This window comes from Pogona vitticeps, chromosome 6, assembly GCF_051106095.1.
Source record: "Pogona vitticeps strain Pit_001003342236 chromosome 6, PviZW2.1, whole genome shotgun sequence".
Lineage (NCBI taxonomy): Eukaryota > Metazoa > Chordata > Lepidosauria > Squamata > Agamidae > Pogona > Pogona vitticeps.
This window is the reverse complement of record NC_135788.1, coordinates 110,759,098-110,781,917: the sequence shown is the minus strand read 5'-3', so window position 1 is coordinate 110,781,917 and position 22,820 is coordinate 110,759,098. Positions and strand designations below refer to the sequence as shown.

The following is a 22,820-nucleotide window of genomic DNA, read 5'->3' as shown; positions in this document are numbered from 1 at the left end:
GAACATCAGATTGCTAAAATAAAATTTAAAGATCATTACATACTTGGGAAAAAATATTTATCTGGTGCCTGAATGTCAACAAATTCACATCAGGGAAACAAAAAAGGTGAGGGGATTTCATAAAAAGATGCCTTTGATCAAAGATGCCTTTGATCACCTCAGAAGGTGGGTCATACCTGACAAATGGCCACTGTAAGATAGCAATAATGCTGGGGAAAAGTAGAAGGCAGTAGGAAAAAAGGACAAATGAATATGAGATGGATTGACTAAATAAAGGAACCATGGCCTTGAATTTGTAAGACATGAACATGGCTATAAACAATACAATCTTAGGTGATGGGGTGTCACTACTTAATAGGGACACATAACCTGGAAGCAACTGGGTGGCAACAACAACAACAACAGATGAACCTGGTAAGCAAGAATATAGCTTGGCAAAGTATTGCTCTAACCTTCCAGGATTAACCATGTGAGTTATGGGATACTAATACTGTACTGAGTCTGAAAATGCGCATCCCTGTATTTCCATGACAGAGGAAGGAAACTGTGCATAGTCTCAAGCACACTTTTTGCATTGCCCAGCTGAAATGATGGATAGCTCCAGTCAATGCTTTGTGTGAATGAGTCCCAAAGCATACAGCTTCTGAAACAGTTCCTGCAAGCCACTGAAAGGATCGGGGACGGAAGGTGCAGTCACATAGTTTGTGACATTTGGCCTTTGACGTAATGGTCTTCTGCACTTTCCTGCATTGACTACTATTATACTTGCTACGCTGTGTAGTGTGCCTGCCTTGCTCCATTTGGGGCGGAATGGAGCCCCAGATCTCTGTCCCGATGGCAGCATTACATCACAGTCTTGCTTTTCAGCCAGGCAGACTCTCTCTGGCATTTTGCATTCGGTAGCCATCCATCTTTCACTCTCTGTTTCTTGTTTAGGTCCAAAATGGAAGAGAGTTCTCAGTCTCCCAAGGACCCTGCTTCTCAAGCTGACAAAGCAGCCCCAGCGGATTTTGCACCACGAATATCAGAAGCCATGGCTGAGTTCTTAGTAAACACGGTTGCTAGCACTGCCAAAATGGTCCAGACTTCTATACAAGCCCAAAAGTCTGCTCAGGTAGTCCATTCCTTAGCTGACTGTAAAAACGAAGTCTAAGGTTGAATGTGGCTAAATGGAGTGCATGAGAACTAAAATGTAGAGCAGAAACAGGCCTTCATGGTAATCCTTGATTAGAAGAGGGAATTCCTTAACATCTGAAAATGCCTTACTTGTCAGAGGAGGAGTTTTTCTCCGTTCAGATAACAATTAGATTGCTTTTTTTTTCTTTTTAGATTGATCTCCAGAATCAGACACAGTAAGCATGGGATTCCTTTAAAGTATGACTTTTCAAATATGGAACTGTGCCTGAATCACTTTTCGCCAACACTAATGTGCTTTAGCTCTAATCACGGGCATTTAGTGTTTACTTCTGTCCTTTTTTTTTTTTTTTTTTTTTTTGAGGATTTTGAATTTTAGTTAAATTCCTCTAGCTACACAACAGAAGTGCAGGGATTCACAGAGCAGAATCGCTTCTGGTTCCACAGAGTAGTCCATTCCTTTTTCTCACCAACTGATACACTCTCAAGAACTCACTCTTGAGACATTAGTAGGGAAAAAATACAAAAGTTTTTATTATTTACAAATCAAATAGCAAACTGATAAACATGATTGCTTTCAGCAGTAGACTACAACAGCCTCTAGAGAGGGGGAAAGCACAGCAGACCACTCTTTGAATGCAGAGACAGAGAAGGAATGATTGGTTAGTACTGGATAGATTGACAGTCATCCCAGCCCATAAACGTCCTGCCCAGCCACACCTTCTCCAGTCACCTGCGAGGTTGTAAAAACTTCAACATTTTTTCACTCTCAAAATACAAAGATGGTGAACATTAAGAGCCACAAAATATATGGCATTTTTCCAAGAGCAACTGTGTTTTGTCTTGCTTTGCTTTTACTGGAAAACTGCCTTTTGCCCACCTCAGCTTGCCTACTTGAAGTACATCTCCCTGCAACAACAAAAACCACTACAATTAAAATTACAACTACTTTAGTAGTATTAAAGTAGGGCAGGGATTTTGGCTAAGCAGGAGAGGGCAAACTATAGCCTTCCAGTTGTTGGATTCCCATACTCATCACTCTCAACCAGTATAGCCAGTGATCAAGGGTGACTGGAGTTGTAGTCAAACAGTATCTGGGGCGGAGTCTGGAGATGTATTTTTTTAAGAAGAATGATTATTATAAATAAATAAAATAAATAAATAAAATAAAATAAATAATATAATATGATTTATTGTCATTGTAAGTATATACACAGTATACCCATACAATGAAATTCACAATATTAATGGCATGCCAAAACTGCCAGAGCATAATTCTGCTACTGCTCAGTTATGGACACTTTCAACACTTATTTATTTGCTTGGTTTGTATCTCTTGTAGCTCTTCTCTTCCCACTTCAGTCTTATAAGAACTCTATGAGGTAGGTCAAGCCAAGAAAATGTGACTGACTCAACGTCACCCAGTGAGATACAGAATGGGGCTTTTAACCGATGTCTCCTGAGATCTACTCTAACCGCTCTGCCAGTTTTCTTGTCCTTCGCTTTCCAGCTGCTGATCTGGGGACCCCAGGGTAGGAACCACTGGCTAAGAGCATAACGATGGCGGCTTTTATAGCGAGATGACATACAAATGTTCTCTGTTTGGAGATTGGTAAATTCTCTAAAGAGGCTAACATAGGAGGACTCAAAGCAGATTGTACTGTGATCTCTCCTCTGTCTTCTCTTCAGCTAGCCTGTTTCCACGCGGAGCAATCAGTAGCCCAAGCCCGTGCGGCCCACTTAGCAGCACGAGGGTTGGCGGAGAGACTTTTGGGCTTCTTAAGTCCTCCCGACTACCAGGGTCTCTTTCAGGTTCTGCCGCAGCCTCCCATTTCATATGCTGAATTCTGCACCATCATCCGGCAGACAGAAAATGGTGAGTGGCACCCCATGTTCCTTTCCCTGTGTGTCTGGTGTAGGAGCCTTGTCCAGATGGGGAGAATGGGTGGCTCTCCAGATGACTGGAACAGCACCTCCCATTAGCTTGAAGCAGCACGACAGATGGGAAGGGTGCAGGGGAATTGCAGTCCGACAGCATCTGGAGGGTGACATCACTCCCTTCCCTGCCTCAACTCTTGGCCCAGCCCACTCCCTCAGGAGCCCCACATCTGGGGCTGTCGCACGGAGCTCTTGGCTTCATCTGAAGTCTCTACATGTCACCTCCCTTGTTTCCTCCTGTACCGTAGCTCTCCTGCACCCTGTCCTTAAGTGCCAGCCAGGATTCCCAGCCGGACGGGAGCCCAGTCCAGGGTCTGAGTGCAGCTGCCCGTAAGTGACTTTCTGGGAGGAGCTACTTTGGAATCCATTTGCTCATTTTTAAAATCCTCTTACATTTATAACGCTCCTCTTTCCAGGTCAGACATTCCACACGATGGCCTCCACGCTGGGATTAATGATCTCTGGTTCTTTAGATCCCCTTGCGGTCACGTCGTGGTGAGTGAAATGTGTCCTGGCTGGCCTCTGGCTCCCTTCAAAGTAAGGTGGCCACTGACAGCAAAGGGAATGGCCATGCATCGTTTAAAATAAGAGGATACCAATCTGGATAAAGTTCTATATACCATTCTATATGTACAGATGTGAAATTAAAAGGGACTTTCTGATAGTGAAAGCTGCTTGACGCCTCAAAAGGTGGTGAGCTCTCTTTTGTTTTGTTAAAACAGAGGCCGGATGGGCATCTGCCAGGGATGCTTTAGCTGTAGATTATTATCTTTTTGTATTACCAGGGGATAGACTAGATGACCCTTGGAATTCTGCCCAATTCTAGAATTGTACGAGTCCCGGAATGGTTTTTATAGTTTCAATAGAATTACAGCACGTCTTTTTCAAGATGGAAAGCCAGTGGTCAGGTGACCTGTACGCCTGCTGAGTCTGCTATCCGGCTGCCATCTGTAGGGCCATTAAAGTCCAAGATACCAAGGGCTGGCTTTTATGGCCAGCACAGAGGAAGGGAATGGTGCTTCTCCAGAAAGGTGAACAGAAGCAGAAAATTGCAAGAAGAGGAGTATGAGAGGCAAAAAGACAGCAAAAGATGACAGAATAATAAAAGAGCAAAAGCAGGGAAATTCATAGAATAATAGAGTTGGAAGGGGACGATAGGGCCATCAAATCCAACCTCCTGCTCAGTGCAGGAATCCAAATCAGAGCAGATCTGGCAGATGGTTGTCCAATTTTCTGTTGGATGCCTCCAGCATTGGGGTGCTCACCACCTCTCGAGGTAATTGGTTTCATTGTTGTACTGCTCTAACAGTTAAGAGTTTTTTTTTCCTGATATTCAGACTAAATCTTGCTTCCTGTAGCTTGAGCCCATTATTACGTGCCCTGAACTCTGGGACAATCGAGAACAGATTCTGCCCTTCATCTCCCCTCAGTCTTCTTTTCTCAAGGCTAAACAGGCCCATTTTTTTCAGGCTTTCCTCATAACTCTTCCATCACTCATTCCCCAGTCTTTTATTTTTAACCCCTTCCAGAATGAGGATGGGACTGATGAAGAAGAGGATCGCTCTCCGCCAATCCGGGGGCGAAATCCTTCACGGCACAAGCAAGTACGAGCCTCCATGTGTTATTTCATTTTTAATGTAGACACTAGTAATGGCCTGACCTGGATGCCATTTCTTAGCACTCATATGGAAATGAACATTTGGGAGGGTGTGGTCTTTAGTTACTGTTTTGTGCATACAGGAGAGAATAATGCTTATTCACATTATTATAACCCTAGACAACAAAGAATCTTCAGGTACCTTGAAAGACGGGTGTGTTTGTTGTGTCAGGACTCAGGAGCATTACACCTCAATGCATAAAGTTTATCTGTGGCAAATATTTATTTATTTTTATTTATTTATTTTATTTCTATCCCGCCTATCTGGACATATTAGCCCACTCTAGGCGGCTTACAATAAAAGAAATATGACAGACAATTCCTTTTGCACAATGTTTGTTGATCTTACCATGGACACTACAGCATATCACTTACCCCTGATGTACAGGGATGTGATCCTTCTGTCTGTATAATCTCCCACCTGGGGATAACATATTCTGCTTCAGATAAAATGAGCTCTAAGCCACAAAGGTGACACCACAATAATTTGTTAGTTCTTTAGACTAGGGTGGAAAACATCTGGTCCATCTAGATGTTTAATTTCAACTCCATTCAGCTTCCATCAAAGCTTAGTAACATTACTGTACTCTGTTTTTAAAAAAAGTAAAAATTCCAGAATCCCTCAGCCAGCATGGCTGGTGGCTTTCTTGGGCGAAGGAATCTGGTACTCATAGTCTGGGGGGGGGGGTAACATTTCCAAGCACTAGCTTCAGTCGGCATGGCCAACAATCAGGATTAATGGGAGCCGTCATACAGCAATATCCACAGGGCCACTTTTCCCTCTACCACTGTTTTAAGACAGCACAAGAGCCTTTTTTCCTGCAATCCTTAGCTCCCATTTGGTGGGCCCAGACTTTTCCACACTCTCATCCTCCTTCCTTCCTTCCACTCCAGGTGGAGACTGTGCTTCTGGAGGATCAGATGAGGGGCACATATGTGACCCAGCGCCGCCGCTCACCTCGGCGGTCCCCCTCAGCTGGCATGGATGGACTTTCTCCTCTGGTATCTGAAAAGGACCTTGATACTATTCAGGTACTGACCCACCAAGCCTAAGGCATCATGGGGAATTGGAGAGGAGAGATCATCCAGCAGGTCCTCCCAGGGCCATGTCACAATGCAGCAGATATACAGTAGTGCTGTTCCAGGCAGGAGAAAGTGGTGACCAGAAACTCCTCCCCAGTTTGATTTTTAGTTATCTAAGCAGGCTACAGAAGACTAGAGAGGAGACTAATGGGGGTAGGTAGGTAGGTAGGTAGGTAGGTAGGTAGGTAGGTAGGTAGGTAGGTAGGTAGGTAGGTAGGTAGGTCGGTCGGTCGGTCGGTCGGTCGGTCGGTCGGTCGGTCGGTCGGTCGGTCGGTCGGTCGGTCGGTCGGTCGGTCGGTCGGTCGGTCGGTAGGTAGGTAGGTAGTATGCTAGACTTGTGAAGCAAAACTCCTAACAAGGAGAATAAGAACCTAAGGTGAGCCCTGTTAGGTCAGACCAAGGACCTATTTAATCCATCTTTCTGTGCCCACAAAATACTTCCGGGAAGTCCACAAATAGTTCTTGAATGTTAGCACTCTCTTGCTTGTGTTTCCAGCCACTGGTATTGACAAGCAGATTGCTTCCAGTACTGGAGCCCCTTATGGAAGATGCCTGCAAATTGATATTAGTCAGGATATTTCTAGTCTTTACAGATTTGGGAGGTGGCGACGGGGAATGTATAGTCACATTGCCGTGGATATCCAGAAGTGAGGAGGGCTGAACAGTGAACCATGCCTCTGTGATTAGCAGAAGCAAACATATAATCACCATTACACAGAAATCAGCAGCTCTGTACAATTCTTCTGAGTTGGTAGAGTGGTGCTTCTTGGTGTAATGCCAGGTGCCTGCAGAGAGGTTCACTGAAGGCTAATGGGGAGAGATTTCTTTAATTTCAGTAAGTATATGTAGCTGTGTTCCACATTTCCTCCCTGACAATCAGGATATAGGACATGGAGTTTTCACATGTTGTTCTCCCAGCAACGCTAGGCTGAGAGGGAAAGCAAGCTACTTCTCCTTTGCTTCATGCCTGAGTGGGGATTTGAACCTGGGTCCCCCAAGTTCAACACACTGGCTCTCACATTTCATAGCCAAGTAGAAGATAAAATTGCAGCTGAGGGGGCAACTACATTGACAAATAAGGCAGGAAGTGCTCTGAGATTGGGATGGTCAGATTCACATTATTTTCCATTGACTAATGATATACAAGTCAATGTGAAGATGTCTGGAATTCTTACTCTCCAATCCATTGTTTCTTCCTCCACAATGAGACACCTTTATGAACCTCTATACCTTCAATGCCTGCTACAATTTCTCCTCCTGAAGAGCTGGCAAAGATACAGAGGACGCTTCTCCTCTTATCTTGTCTCCGCTCCCCCCTGCATCCTCCTCCTTGCACAGAATGCACCAATCTTATCAGCTGTGAAGCAAGGATACGTAGGAGAAAGAGAAGGACCTTCCAAGACAGTGCTTCTCAACTTTGAGTGTGCCAAATATTTTGGACTATAATTCCCAGAATCCCCAATCACTGGCTACTCTGGGTTGAGTTTATGGAAGATAACATCCAATTTGTAAATTGGGCTAAAGGTTAGGAAACACTGTTCCAAGGACATCTTTCCCTCCAGCAGGGGATAAAAACCCCTTGCTCTGCCTCACTCCTCCATAACATTTTGTATTATACTGTATTTCCCATCATCCTCAGGAAATATGGGGCAAGCTTCCTAGGATGGTGGGAGCTATGTCAGATTAGGGAGGGCTGCTCTAGCAAACCAGTTCTCAAACCTTCACACTGCTTAGGGTTGCCACCTCAGCCACTGTTTTCCTACTCCCGAGGGAGGGGTTTGTCACTCTTAACATTTTTGGTGATGGTGCATGAGTGGGATTTGGAAAGAAAGACACGAAGTCTTCTAAATCTGGATACACTTCAGTGAATGAATGCATGTGACAGAGCAATAGTCATTCATTTCCCCAGCCCCATGTAGAGCTTGGATAAGTTATTCTTTTTGGAGATTACTACTCTTAGAATGCCCCAGCCAGCAAAGTAACTTTTCCAAGCTCTAGTTTTGACCCAGTGCTTTTGGGAGAAGTGGCAACCCTAACATGTGGCAGACCCTATGTTTTGTCTTGACCCATGCCCCTTTAAGATGCTAGATCTCATGAAATTTCTCTACATTCCAAGATATTGTAGCAAGATAGGCTGTTCAGAATTGTGCATGGCTTCTTACACGCTCCCCTCCCTGCCACTACAGCCCTTGATCTGCTGCCCTTCCCGTCAGGGCGGATCAGGCAAGTTTCTGAGCAAAGTGACCCGGCGCAAGGATCGGCCTCAGCGGGACAATTCGGACAGCGACACTGACCAGGCAGAGACCTCGGCTAAGGACACTGGATAAATCTGGCCTGGACTCACTCTATTCAGAGATAGGATGACAAACACAAAACTCTTTGAACCCATTCTTCTCCAAAACTTGGAGGAGGAAAGGATTGTGCACCTGTCAGCCATTAACTATCCAGCGCAACAACGCAGTGAGCATTGGGGTGACCAAGGGAATAGGTGCAAAGCACTGCTGTAATGTGAGTCGCCTCCTGGATAAACTTCAGACCTGATCCATGAAGGGATGAGATGAAAAAATCATTCATCAGCAAAGGTTGCCACCTCTTCCACACATATATATAAATACATAAAATCTAAATAAAACAATGTTGGCTATTGCTCTTTTACATATGAGTGAATTCACACCTAGTTGGAATACCTGGTTGCAAGGGGTAGGAAACAGCCAGACTACAGTTCCCATCATATTTGCCTATAGATCACGCCAGCTGGATGGGGTTGATGTGTATTGGAATCCAAGGACAACTGGAGGGGAACAAACAGGCTTCGGAGCCTGGTTTATGGCTTAGGTAGCAAGCTTGTTAGCAACAAAAAATGGCAACAAATCCAGTAGCTGAGCCGTGCTGGGATAATTACACTGTACTAAATAGTCATTACTTACCTTAGTAACCTTTGTTTTTACCCTTGAGGGGCACAGTGGTCAGATCAAAAGCTTTTTTCAGACTCAGCTCGAAGGGAAAAGTCAGCCAAGTGCTCTTTCTTCCATGAAATCAAGGTCGGGCAAAGTTTGATATGCCAGATCTTGTTGGAATACAGCTCACCTCAGCCCTCCCTGCCTTGTACCTATGCCCAGCATGAGTGCAGCCCATTTACACTTTGGTCACCTATGCATTTAGAGCAACACTGTGACATGAAAAGCCACACTCAGGTGAAATTCTCCCTTCTGTGTATAATTTGTTGCAACATTTCAATTCTGCATGCGAAAGTGACCTGGATTCAAATCTCTGCTCAGCCATTAAGCTTAATGTTAGTGGGGTATACTCTCATGGAAATAATCATAGAGTTTCCTCTTTTTCCTCTTTGGGAATTGAGAAGGATTTACCTGTGTTTTTTTGCACCTAGCATGTCATTTTCAACACACTCTCTGCCTTATGTACAGTATATGAATTACATTACAGAAGTCACTCAGATACAAGTATTTTTTTAATTAATTTTATATTCCAAATGGAATACAAGTATAAGGATGGGTCACTGGAGACCAAGGCCAAGATCCTCCGTGCTATTTTATTTCGGATCACTGCATATGGATGTATTGTTTGCAAAGCAGAATATACTAATAATGCTTGAGTTTATTTTGTGCTACATGGCAATTTATTGTAAAATGAAATTTTCAGTTACTCTCTTGGTTTTAATTAATTTGTCAGATTAATCATAATGACCCTTGTCTTAGACCAACCAGAAGAGCTGGACTACAATTCCCACTGTAATGGTGGGACACTATACTGGTGGGACAATGGAAGTTATGGTATTTTCCCTCCGGAGAGGCTCAGGCTTCAGAAAACTGCCCTAAACCTTTGCATAGATATTATTAGAACAATATTACTAAGGCTGTTAGGTATCTAGTTGTGGAACCACAGGTTAGGAGTTCCCAGAAAAGTCAGCCTGTGCAGTCCTGGGCAAACTGCACAGTCCTAGGGTGTCCCCAGACGAAGGGAACGGTAAACCACTTCTGGTTATTCTCTGTCTAGAAAATCCTGAAAGGACTCGACAGGAGTCTGAATTGACGTGAAGGCACACAATTATTATGGGAACAGGAGGTGGAGGTCATGCTACTTCTTAATGAAAGAAATAGTTTCCATTCCTCGTCATGATTAGCAAAGAAAATACATGTTTCGAAAACGAGAGCCAGACCAAATAAATAGTGGAGGAACGAAAGATGTAAATGTAACTTTAAATGGGAAAAAGAAAGTGCATCTCTTGGTAGACAGCTATAAGCTACAGTATTTTAAAAAACCCTTCTCGTTAATTTTCTTAAAGTGAGCCTCTCTAGCTTTAGTCCTCCGAGTACTCTATGAACGGGATAGCAACAGGAAAGAAAGCGAGAAGAGACTTTCTAGCCTATTGCCCTATTCTATTGTTCGGGCTAAACCAAATGGAAGATAGGGGAAACGGGAGAAAATTTATTTCCGGAGAGGTGCTTTGTCTAGGAACAGAATGTAGGAAACAGGAAATAAACATTAACCGTTGAAGCCGAAGAAAGGGGGCATTTCTGTCTCAAAGTACAACACGTTTCCGTTGCACTAGTCCATTTTGTCTCTTCGATTACAAAGCGCGTCTTAAAAGAAAAAGGCAATTGCACCCTGTACTCATTTTGGTACAGCCTGACCCAGGAAGGTGCTATGCATCGCAAGTCCTTTTAAGGGGACAGGTGGAAATTTAACCCCTTTTCAGCCGGAGAAGAGTAGCTGAAGATTGCACAGCCCGGAAAAGTTGTGGAATTGGAGCAGCAGGAGAGCGAGAAAGGGGGGTGGGTGCGAGGGAGTCCCCCTGGGAAAGACCGTGAGCTTAGAGAAGAAAGGGGGCGGGGAGTAGGACTTCTGGGTCCCTTGCGAGGAGGGGGAAGGGTCTTGTGGCGGGTGTTGCATGATCTCAATCTTGCCTTGGGGCTGGGCAGGATCTGCAGGAAAGCTCCGGACTCCGCAGCAGACCGACAGCTGCCAGGAAGATGAAGGAAGAAAATATTTTCCTCTTCGTCCCCAACCTCATTGGTACGTTGTGGCTCGTGGGCGACTCTTTAGAGTTGAGCGGATGCAGGGGCTGAGGAGTTGCTCGGGTAAAGGAGGAGATCCGTTGCGAAGCAAGGGTCCCTAAATGCATTCCCCGGGAGTCATGCCTGTGGAACACCGAGGGGCTTAATTCTGAGTAAAACTGCCCAGGGTGGTGATGCAATGGGTCCTGGATCTAGACGTGTGGATGCTTTCCAGCGATGATGCTTGCCCACGAGATGCGTAAGTGCATCTCCAAAAACAGACCCCAAGGAGCGGAAAGGGCTCCTTGATCCTCTTCCCAAAAGCACTTAGTTGGCCTCTCTGGGAAAGATGGGAGCCTAGGCTGAAGGGACTTTTGATGTAATCTGCTAGGGCTACTGGTTTGTTCTTCGGCTCTCCTGCCTCTTGCCCGTCCCTGTCTTGTCTCCCAGCTTTGTGCATTCATCATTCTTCCACCCTGTCCGATTCCTCCTGTTCTGCTCCTTTCCTAAATGGAAATGCTGCCAGAAACAGTGGCAGAAACCAGAAGGGTTCCTTCAGAGCTGGCGAGGGACCAAGTGACTCACCTGCCCAAGGCCAGCCCAGGACCTTTTGCTGCCTGAGGTGCCCCTTTCCCCCACCTCCCACCCTTGTCAAAGTGCCTAGAACCCAAAACCAGGCAAGTTCGTTTTGGCAAATGAGGCAAAAGAAGTCCCACAAGTACGTCTGATCTTCCCTGGCAGTCAAAGTGCAAGAAGAGCAAAGCAGATAAGTAACAATTTGCACTTCTTTCCTGACCTCCCAAATCCACTGCCTGCAACCGTCACCTTGCATTGCCTTGTGGAAGGCCCTAATCCTATCTTGTTGTAGACCCCACTTTTTTGTGGTAGTAGTAGCTCTATATGTCAGGAAGGAACAGGCTCTCTTTAAAAATCTGGAAACTCATTATTTTTCTTCAGCATCCATGCAGCAAAAGGGAATTTTATAGACATAAAGCTCAGTCAGACTCTTGCATAGAAAACTGAGAGTTAAGGTTGTGGGCAGAGCATTGTAAAACAAATGTTAGGAGAGACTAGAGCGCCCAGAATGTCCCAGGCAATCTAGCAAGCAGCTCTGTTGTCTGAAGAGTTCTGGGATTTGTAGTCCCAAAGGCTTCTCTAGCAGCCTCTAGCTTTGAGTAACAGTAGAGATGCATCAAGTGAATTTTGGATGAGGAGGGAGGACTGTGGATTTTGAAGAGGGATGATTCAAGGACATTGCCGTTTTTTTTTTTCTTCCATTCACAGGTTATGCCCGTATAATTTTCGCTTTCATTGCTTTCTATTTTATGCCAACGTCCCATGTGGTGGCATCATTCTTTTACCTGTTTAGTGGTTTCCTTGATGCCTTTGATGGTCATGCAGCCCGGGCCCTTAACCAAGGTAAGCAACTTCTGCCTTGCAACATGGGGAGTGGTGGGGACACACACATATTTTCCCTCAGTTGAATGTGTCTAGACAAACAGAGTAGATTAGTTCCACTGTCACTGCCATGGCTTCATCCTGTGGAATCCTCGGATTTGCCGTTTGATAAAATTAGTTCCATCCATTCAAGGGCTCTACTCTGTTTGGGATTAAGAATGAATTGAAGTCACTACGATTTCTGATGTTCTGTGATTAATGACCAAAACTCTTGTGCTTTTCTATTTCAAGAGATGTAGAATAAAGTATGTCATGTTTCTTCGCATGTACCTGAACAGCCCATCTTGGAAAAGTTCCTTTTTTCTGCCCAATGGCTCCCAGAATTGTATCCTCTATAAGAAATTCTGGGCATCACCATCCAAAATATAAAAATTAAAAATTCTTAGCTGTGATCCTGGGAGCCTCTACCAGAGCAGTTTAACACCAGGTACTCAAGAATCTCATGAAGAATTTGGCACTCAGATGGGATACTTCCTTGTATCTGAGGCAGTACACCTCTGAACACCATTTGCTGGGCAACATGAGCACAAGGGTGCCATTGTGGTCATGACCTCCTTGTGCGCTTGCCAGAAACATCTGACTGGCTATGAACCAGGATGGTGGACTAGATATACTTCTGGCCTCATCTAGCATGATTTTTCTTACATTCTTATATATGGCAGTTTGCCAGAACCACAGGTTTTTGTTACCTACCTGGGACTGCAAAATTTTGCTGAGCACATAAGGCCGGTGAACTGCGTTCAGTTCAGATGGTGGACGAGTTCCATTGGGCTTGGGAACTGATGTTTTTTGGGGGGTCTGCAGCTCCTATGATTCTTCAGCATGTGTTATGATGGCTAGGACGGACCGGAGTTGCAAAGTCCCAGAACTTCTGAAGGGCCATCCTTTCCCCATCCTGACTATATGCCTCTCTTCCTCTCTGTTGTTGTGCCTTGTTTTGAAAAAAAAAAAAACACACACACACACACACCTTTCCCCCTTCCTAATGTAAAGCTTCTGTTCCAGGTACCCGCTTCGGCGCCATGCTGGACATGTTGACCGACCGCTGTGCCACTATGTGCCTCTTGGTAAATCTGGCTATGCTTTATCCTGAATCTGCCCTCTGGTTCCAAATGAGCATGAGCCTGGATGTGGCCTCCCATTGGCTTCATCTCCACAGGTATGAACTGGAATATAGGAAGCTGCTTTCTCTCACCTCCGTCTCAGTCCATCTCCAAGCCAGGGCTGCCTACAGCAGTTCTTAGGCAGAGGTCTTCCTAGTCCTTTCAGGTAACACTAAGGACTGAATGTGGAAATTTTACATGCAAACATGTGCTTTCCTATGTAATGATTCCTCTCCTGTGGGAATGAATTAATGCCCCCTTTTTTTTGGTCAACAGGCCTTCCTGATATAAAAAATAAAGGTTACTAGATAAGAATGCATGCTTTCTTGGAAGAAGGTTTCACTGAGTGCAGTTGGTCTTATTTCTGAGTAGACCTGAACAGAATAGCACTGGAAGATTTCAGATTCTCATTTATTAGCTTTGCAGTGTCCCTGGCCCTTCGGCTGTGAAATGGTTCAGATATGGTACTGGATGAAACCCATTGTGCAGCCCTACTATGACTATGCCCCCACCTTTAAAGAAAAATCTTCAGTTTTTAGTGACCAAGGGTATTGATTGGTCCTATATACTTTTTTGAATGGAAGTCGTGTTAGACTCAGTATGGCGATCTTCTGAGTTGAGTATAGCCACCTACCCTCTTATTTCATCCAAGCCAAGAATTCACTAGGTATTAGGCAAGCTTCTCTCTCTTAGACTCAGTGAACCAATCTGCATTATGGGGATAGTAACACTGCTCTCCTTTACAGAGCATTGTAAAGATTAAATATGGTGATACACATGAAATGCATTAAGATGCTTACCACTTTTATTGTACTATTGCTGGGGTTTTTTTTTGCTGTTATGAAAACTAGGTTGTTGGAAGAAAAGCTGTACAAATTGTTTTTTTTTTTTGGAAGAGTATAGTTGTGTGTGTTTTTTTTAAGCAGACACAGTTTTGAGGTGTGTGACGTGAGAGAGTAGATGAGATCAGGAAAATCAATTGTTTGGATGATAGCCACAGGCTGTGCTTGCGGGGGGTTTTGGGAGTTGTAAAATTTTTAAACAGCAGCTTCCTTCAGTTCTCAAAATAGGGATTGCTGTGAAGCAGTGTAGTTGTTTTAACTGATAAAGCCCTAAATGACTTGGGCCCAAGCTAACTTAAGGATCATGTCTCCCTTTATGAGCCTGATAGAGGGCCTTCCTCTCGGTCCCGCCACCTTCACAAGTGCGTATGGTGGGGACACAGGAGAGGGCCTTCTCTGTGGCTGCTCCAGACTCTGAGACTCCCTCTCACAGGAGGCTAGACAGGCCCCATCTTGACTATCCTCCCACAAGCAGGCAAAGACCTTTCTCATAGTTGTACGTTTTTCGGACTGTTTGGCCGTGTTCTCGAAGTTTTTCTTCCTAACGTTTCACTAGTCTCTGTGGCCGGCATCTTCAGAGGACAGGAGCTAGAATTCTGCCTGTGTTCTGGTGTCGTGTTTGGGATTGTTGAGTATTTGTAGCTGTGGGATCAGGTGGAAGCCTTCGAGAATACAAAGACCTTACTCTTCAGGCAAACTTCCCCATAGTGACTGGCTGCCTGAGTGGGATTTTTAAATGAATTATTGTACTCTACTGCTTCTGGTGTTGTTTGTGTTTTTTAATATGGTATTTGTTTAATTCTTTTTAGTACAGTATTTGTATATTTACAGTTGTTAGTTTTAACATTGTCTTTTAATAACGTAAGCCATCTTGGGTCCTTTGGAGAAGAAAGGGTGGTGTAAAAATTAAATTAAAAAATATTTACTGGATGATCCTTCTTTCTTTTCCTTTTTTTAAATAAGCAACAATCTAGATAGCCATAAGAGATGCTGAAGGTAGAAGAACATGTCAGTGTTGGGGGTGATGAGGTGGGAAAGGTGAATGTTCTGAACTCTTCATTTGAATGTTCTCATTCTGATCCCACCAGCACTGTGGTGAAAGGTGGAGAGAGCCACAAGAGCATTGACCTATCAGGGAACAAGATTCTGCGAATATATTACAACTCACGGGTGAGTTGTATTTGTCTAGAGCTCCTCTCTAGATTCTTTCTGTTGTGTGTCTCCAGTCACCGCCGTAACCTTTGACATCATCCCTGACTCTTTCCTCCATAACATGATGTTGTATTGGTCACTCCCCTGTGAAATTTCCTTCTCTTCAGCCTTTCTCCCCTCCACTCCAAAACAGGGACAAGTAGAGTGTGATGCTCACCTCTAGCTTTCCTTAAGAAATGTGCAACAGAGTGCCATGAATTAGACAAGCATCAGTGATTTTTATTTTTTGGTCCCCAAATATTTTTACACTGATGATTCTATGCCAATTTTTATGCACAGTAATTTATGTTGAACTCAGTGGGACTGACTTTGTGGTATAACTGTATAAGATTGCAGTGTAAGAGATGGGACTATGAATCAGGAATTTTCTAGCATCTCATCTAACCTCAGTCCAGAATTCATTAGATGGTATTAGGTAAACCATTCTGTCTTGGACTCGGTCAGTCCATCTGCAGTATGGGAATAATCACACTAATCTACTTTGCAAAGCTTAGAATGTGATAAAGGATGTGAATCACTTTTAAGGTGTTCACGGGAAGGAGGTCTCCATCCTTGACTATCCTATTTTAATTTAAAGCATCACCACCCCATTGGCGTGGATGGACAGAGTGTTTTAGGGATTATTCCCTTTCATTGTTGTAGTGCTAGGGCTAACCTTAAAAGCTTAAATGTTCTGGACTGAGAATAGCTGAAGGGACTGCTTAATTCAACTTAATTGTCCTTCTAGGTTGAGATTCTTCTCTGGAGGCCTCCATTACTTGGATGTTTCCTTGAGATGGCATCAAAATTATAGGCTCCATTGTGAAGGGATTCCAACATAAGCCTTCAGAGAATAGGGCTGGGCTACTGTTTCCCTGAAAATATCTAGGAAAGGTAGCTACTCATTTTCAATGACTAGATATGTGAAATTTTAGTTCTCTACACAACAGCTCCAGAATCCCACAACCAGCATGACTGTTAGCCATGCTGGCTGTGAGATTCTGGGAGATGACATTGAAAAAAGCTAACATTTCCCGACTCTGGGAGTAACTGGATGCTGCTTTTATTACCTCCACTTTTTTTCCTTTCTCCCCCCCTTTTTTTTCTTTGTTCGTCTTAATTTTTACATGACGTTATAAGGCCATATAATATGCTTGTTTTAATCAAACAATGACAAAACATTATTGAATCTATACATGCTGAGGCTTTGTTCACTGCCGTGAGTAGCTTTTCTCTGCTGTCTTCTCCCCACTTGTTTTGTCTGACACTTATTTTCTCTTTCTCTCTACATTCAGACCGTCCTCTTCATTATGTGCGCTGGTAATGAACTCTTTTACTGTATGCTGTACTTGCTGTGTTTTGGTGAAGGACCAGAAAGTGAGTATGTAGTGCTGGAACAATGATGGGCTGGTGGTTTGGAAATGCAGGGGCATATCGGACAACCCCCTCCATCTCACCCTCTTTTTCTTCATTTTCTTGTTTACCTTCCAGTCTTGGCAGGACCCATTGGCCTCTACCGCCTCGTTCTATGGGTTTGCGCTCCCATTGCCATTGCGAAGAGTCTCATCAGCCTAATCCACTTGGTCTCTGCCTCGTGCAATATGGCTGCCTTGGATGCTGCTGAACGGGCAAAAAGGGAGTAGCATTTCAAGGCTGTAGCAGACAACCAGAACCATTACTCCCTTTGCTCTCCTTGTGGGACTACCTTCTGACCCTCCCCACAGTGGGATGAGGCTTCGCTTCAAATTAGCCACTGTGGTGGTGCATTTCTTGCTTGATGTGATGACCCCACCTTCCCATCATTAAGTTTGTGGTCTGTGTGGGATGATGAAATTGGTCCTGTCTTCCCCCTTCACTCCTATATAATGTCTTGCACTGTACAGGAGGAAATGGGCTAATCAAGCAGAATTTGCCTCAACCTTGGGTTGAAAGAGAGGAAATATGGCCCACCATTTTGAAAGAGAGCTTAATAGGGTGTCACTGGAGGTTTTTGAGGTCTCTGCATCATCCTGCAGGTGTTATCTTTGGGGGAACAAAATTCAGCTGGGAGAGGAATTGTGATCAGTCCTGTCCTAGCTCCCCCACCCTCAAAAAATGACAGAATCATTCTCAAAATTATATGTGTTTATCTGGGCCTCGGAAAGGAGTGAATTAGCCATTTGGCTATTATTTACTTTTGACCATGCTAATACAAGTTTTTAAAAAATGAATTTCTGATGTTCTTATGTCTGGCAAACAGAATTCCTAAATACCTGTTTCTATCTGTCCAATCTACAGGCCTCAAGTACTTCTGTAATCCTATGAGGGCCTGGAGTCTTAAGATCCCAGTTCCCGCTGTGCAGTATTATCCTCCTGGAATTCTCTCTTGTTCAGTTTAACCTTTGTGCATCTATTTAGCAGATGATCTAGGCCAGTGGTCCCCAACCTTGGGCCTCCAGATCTTCTTGGACTACAACTCCCAGAAACCTTCAGCAACACCTCTGATGGCCAGAATTTCTGGGACTTGAAGCCCAAGAACATCTGGAGGCCCAAGGTTGGGGACCACTGATCTAGGCTGTCCTGGCAGAAGTGCTTGAGTCCTATAAGGTTGGCAAGATGGAAACAGGTATTTAGAAATCCTGCTTTGTCAGACATCCTTCTCTTCAACAGCACTTCGTTTTCAGGATCTGTATTATTTCTTCTGATGCTATCAATTGTTTTTCCTGTAGAGAAGGGTAGCAGTAAGCTTTATTCCTGTGGCTTTTTTCTTCACACATCATTTCTACAGCTTTGCACACAATTTTAGCTGGACCATAGTTAGAACCTGCTATTCTTCTTCCTCAATCATGCACTGATGCTTTTGAAGAAGATCAGTAGAATCCTATTGGGAGGTAAATGACAACTGGCTTTAGCATCCATCTTGTCTACCTTCCTTTATCCTTTTTACTGAAATAAACATTGCCTTTTGTGAAATTCCTTGGAAGGCAGAAACATGTTTTTTTAAAGATAACTGGGAACATTGTCTTGGACACCTGTTGTCACCTGCAATCATTTGCACATTTGCACAAGTTGCCATATTGCTGCATCGTTCTGCCCCCTTTCTCAATGACAGCTCAGTTTACAGTGACACAGTGACCATTTGAGACACTTATTTTTTAGGGTTGCTCACAAAGGCCAGATCCTTATGTTTAGAACTGGGATTGAAGCTGGTATGGGAGAGGAGACAGAAGAAGAAGATGGTGGTGGGATCTGTCAGCCATATTAGAAGGACAGGTGAAGTGGCACTCCAGACTTGGTGGCTGCACTGAGTGGATCAGATCAGCGATTGCTGATCCCTTGTCTTCATATAATGAAACAAACCATATTGCTTTGCTTTGTATCTTCCTCAGTTGAAAAGGGTGAGGAGGCTCACATGCACTGAGGTAAAAATTATTCCTATTTGCTTCCCTGGTTTGTCCCACACTGTCTCCTGCATGGTGTGAACTAGCATTACCAAACCAGGCCTTCCTACCTTCACTATGTCAATACCACACCTTGACCAACCCCCTCTACCATGACTTTTGTGTGATTTATACATATGTTTTTACAACCTATGTTTTTAGTGCAATAGGTCGGTGTATCTCTCTCTCTCTTTCTCAGTACAGTGAGGCTTGGTATAATAAAGATCATCTGTGTGACCCTCTGTTACTGTGTCTTAATTTGGCTGTCTCTGAGGTAATGGTTTATATAAGGAACTTGAGGAAACACTAAGATGATGGTGGGTGTAGCGCAACCACAGTTCTCAGCTCATAATTTAACTATACTGTGGAAACTGTCAAGAGTGACAATATGATAAAGGGTGTGTGTGTGGGTTTTGTGTTTTGTGTGTGTGTATAGAAGGGCAGAGTTCAAGCTTGTGGCATCTGCCTTGGATGTTTCTGTTTTCTTGTAAGATTGTTCAAAAGGCATACACTTAGAACCAAATTATTGAGAGCCCAGGAATTTACAGTTGTTCTGCAGTAAAACCCAAATCTTGGGTATTTGAAATGCACGCACACCCCTGCCCAAACACCCACACTCTTTCTTTTTAGTTATTTATGTATATTTATTTATTTTATTAAACTTCTATCCCACCCATCTAGACCAAAGGTCTACTCTGGGCAGCATTACAAATTTAAAAACAGTTAAACCAGTAGTGTTACAAGAAAACATTTATAGTGTTCAGTTCAGTTATTGCCACTGAATGCTATAAATCCTTGCTGGTCTGCTTCCTGTCACTGAGAGATATATTCGTAGCCCCTGATGGTCATCCTGCCCGCCCTCCTGCTTTACCAATTAGACTCCTAAGAATCGGAAATCTATGACTTGTAGGAGAATCCCATCTAGTCACTAGGCTTGCTTCTGAAAAGTTTTTGCTGCTTATCAGATGTAGGAGATGAGACAGTTTCATTTTCTCTTCCCTATTGGTGTCAAGTATTAAAAGCCACTGTGGGCCACTATATTTAAAAATGGATCTTCCACCACCACCAAAGGCCTTTTAAAAGCCTGATTTCCATGAGGAGATGTGCTGTGTGTGAGGAAGAGTTAATAGAATGGGGTCTGCTCACTCCTGCAGGTCAACCCTGTTCACTGCTAGCATACAGCACTCCTGAATTTATTATCTTTAAAACCTTTGGCCTTCATGACAAGCCAAGTTTTCTTGCCCTTTAGGCCTAGACACCATTCCCATGATGTTCTTTGTTTCTGCCATCAGTTTCTAATGGTCGGCCACTCAACACAGAGGCCTTTTTCTATGTAATTCACGTGTCAATGAGACGCTGGACCAGGTAGGTGGGGCTTGTCAGCTATGGAAGGCAGCCCATCTAGGAGAAGGAAAACTCCAATTTCAAACCTCCACTGCCTTGTGGCTATATCCACTCATGGAAAAGGCTTCAGGAGTTAACCTAGAGGCAAAATCCGGAGCTGGAGTCCCGAAGACAGTTCGTGTCGTTCTGCCAACTCCTGCGACGTTGCTGTTACCAGTTGTATTGGCGCTTACCTTTCCATTGGACCATTTCAGCAACATGGAGAGGGGGGATCTGCTGCTTGGGTAACAGCCTATCCTCCATATTACTTTACCCAGGCTTCATGCTCTGGAGAGGACACTTCTCGATACAGAGCATGTTACCATAGTCTCTTGAGACTGAAGGATGCCTATGGTGAGACGCTGGACCATACCACATCAGAATACTAGAAGACCTTGGAACTACCAACCAAATAAACCTTAACGAGATGAATTCTACTTTAACTTTCTTACTATTGTGTTTTTGTAAGTGCAGAAAGTTCCACTGAATTCTCCCTGATCTGCCTTTGCAAAGGCAGAGTCCAGGATTTGTTTTACCTCATGACTGGCAATCTGTGTGAACTGTAGAGATCAAAAATTAGTTTTCTTCTGTAGAGAGCCCCATTTTTCCTTATGCAATCTTTTGGGGTACATGTTGTTGTCTAGAGCCAAGAGTAAGTGAGATCAGATGTTGGCAGGGGGGTGGACGTTACCCACACCTGCTGTTAAGTAGTTGTATTTCCCCCCAGGTAACCTCCCAGACTCTAAGTTATTCTGAAATGAAACACTTGCACACCTGCATATTATTTTATGAGGGAACTGGACATGGATTTCTGTAGATTTTAAAAAGCAGTGGGTTAAAACAGTAATAGGGAGCAGCCCGCATCTGAAACTGAGATCTCTCGGATAAAATGAGATATGCCGATTTCATGCACCTGAGTTTATTTACTCAATTCATGCATCGATACAAAAATCTGTAGCAGTTTATAATTTCACCACATCCCCTTTCCCCCTCCCTCCCCTCACCATTTCTTTATACAAATGGGTATCAGGATTTGTAACAATTCACAACAACATTCCCCCCCTCAAAATAAAACAATTTTGAATCCCACAAAAGGATTTGATTAGTTCTAGCTCAGAAAGACCACCACCCTTCTATGTTTCCAACAAAAATCATTTCCGTTGGCAAGAATAAATAATAGGGAAGAACCTGAATAGAAAAATGCAAGAGAATGAAACAGTAACGGATTTACAACAAAGTAAATAGGTTTGATCAATAGAAGCATTGATTGTGGTGAGTAGTATGTAATAAGCACCATATAAGCAATGTTGCACTGTGCTTTGTGTCTGGAATAATGGCATGATTTAAATTTGTTTTCATAGCAACAAAATCTTTGCTCATGCGTTGTCCTTGCACACAAACTGAGAAAATTTCTGTTTCCTTTGGTAGAGGGACAGAAAGTGCAAGGCATAGGTGATGCTTCCTGGTTACTCCTCAACACTGTGGCATGTGAAGCCACAACAAGTACTCCACAAAAGTGAGAAACTAAACTATATCTCAAAAGCTAGGGGGACAGGAAATAAAAAATAAAATCTCCCTCCTGTTCTTCCCCCTTAAAAACCTAACCCCCTTTAAAATTGTATAATAAAGCAAACTTTGTTTTTTAGCATCCAAAATTTTGCCCACCCCACATATGAGAACATCTATCAAGCATCATGTCAAAGATATAGGTTACATGGTTTTCATTCAATAGCTGATAAGTGTAAATGTAAAAACCCCTCTTTCCCCACAGCAAACCATCTTCCATTTTGACAACTTCCATAGTCATATTTCCAATTTCTCAACTCTTTTTACATTCCACTCCCTCCCATCTCCTCCAGCTCTGGTTGTTTCTTAAAGCACATATATGATGAGGGTAAAAATTGAAGGCAACTTATTGTTTTGTAGAACTGGAGGAGTGGGTCAAGGGACAAGGTAACTTTCAGATAACCCCTCTCTCTGAAATACACTGTGGCAATAAATTCTACCAATAGGCCATTTTTGCTAAAAGGGTGGTGGAACAGGTCCTCTCCCCCTAAGGAACTGATGGTCAATTGATCTCTCTGGACATCCACCCCCTTCGGCAGCACCCATACTTCAGTGTCTATCTACTGCTAATTCCAAAAGGATTCCTTAGCTCTGAATGTCTTGTCCCTTCCATATGAGAGATTTGGGATATCGCTGGATTTTCGTGGACCCATCACCTTCTGTCTCCTTCTTCATAGTATTTCCTTGCCACTATACCCCACTGAACTGAACCCCATCTTCCCTGCCAAGTTACCCTTGAGTCACCTGCTGACCCTTCCAAACATTACTTCTCTAGGGTAGCCAATGTTTTGCTCATTTGAGCACCTCCATGTTGACTCCTGCTCTAGAACAGACTCTCAATGCTCTCTCTCCAATTTCAAGTTTCTGATTTCTCTCCCTCCCACCCCACCGCTTTCCCTCCCCATCCCCAATTATGAGCATATAAAAACATGCAGATAGAATACTTGCATTTCAACATCAAAGTACAGCAACCCACCTCTACCATCCCTTTTCCCAGCTCCTAGAGATTCATTGTCTCCAGAAGGCAGGGG

At 43.7% G+C, this 22,820-nt stretch overlaps 2 protein-coding genes across 4 annotated transcripts; both read left to right on the top strand.

The window, feature by feature from the left end:
- The first annotated feature begins 482 nt into the window (after positions 1 to 482).
- LOC110081871 (uncharacterized) lies at positions 483 to 8,263 on the top strand. Its single transcript, XM_020798968.3, has 7 exons — positions 483 to 1,114; positions 2,824 to 3,010; positions 3,321 to 3,402; positions 3,489 to 3,567; positions 4,602 to 4,676; positions 5,624 to 5,761; positions 7,999 to 8,263. The coding sequence occupies exons 1-7, from the start codon at positions 944 to 946 to the stop codon at positions 8,137 to 8,139; spliced, it is 873 nt and encodes a 290-aa protein (XP_020654627.3). The 5' UTR covers positions 483 to 943; the 3' UTR covers positions 8,140 to 8,263.
- A 2,188-nt stretch (positions 8,264 to 10,451) lies between these two features.
- Positions 10,452 to 19,077, top strand: CDIPT (CDP-diacylglycerol--inositol 3-phosphatidyltransferase). Of its 3 annotated transcripts, XM_020798886.3 has the most exons (7): positions 10,452 to 10,605; positions 10,753 to 10,846; positions 12,112 to 12,246; positions 13,291 to 13,444; positions 15,319 to 15,400; positions 16,717 to 16,798; positions 16,913 to 19,077. In XM_020798886.3, the coding sequence occupies exons 2-7, from the start codon at positions 10,804 to 10,806 to the stop codon at positions 17,062 to 17,064; spliced, it is 648 nt and encodes a 215-aa protein (XP_020654545.3). In that variant the 5' UTR covers positions 10,452 to 10,605; positions 10,753 to 10,803; the 3' UTR covers positions 17,065 to 19,077. The 3 variants fall into 3 exon arrangements, with proteins under 3 accessions (XP_020654545.3, XP_020654546.3, XP_078233221.1); XM_020798887.3 differs by having other exon boundaries at positions 10,575 to 10,846; positions 12,197 to 12,246; XM_078377095.1 differs by lacking the exon at positions 10,452 to 10,605 and having other exon boundaries at positions 10,669 to 10,846.
- Positions 19,078 to 22,820: the final 3,743 nt, after the last annotated feature.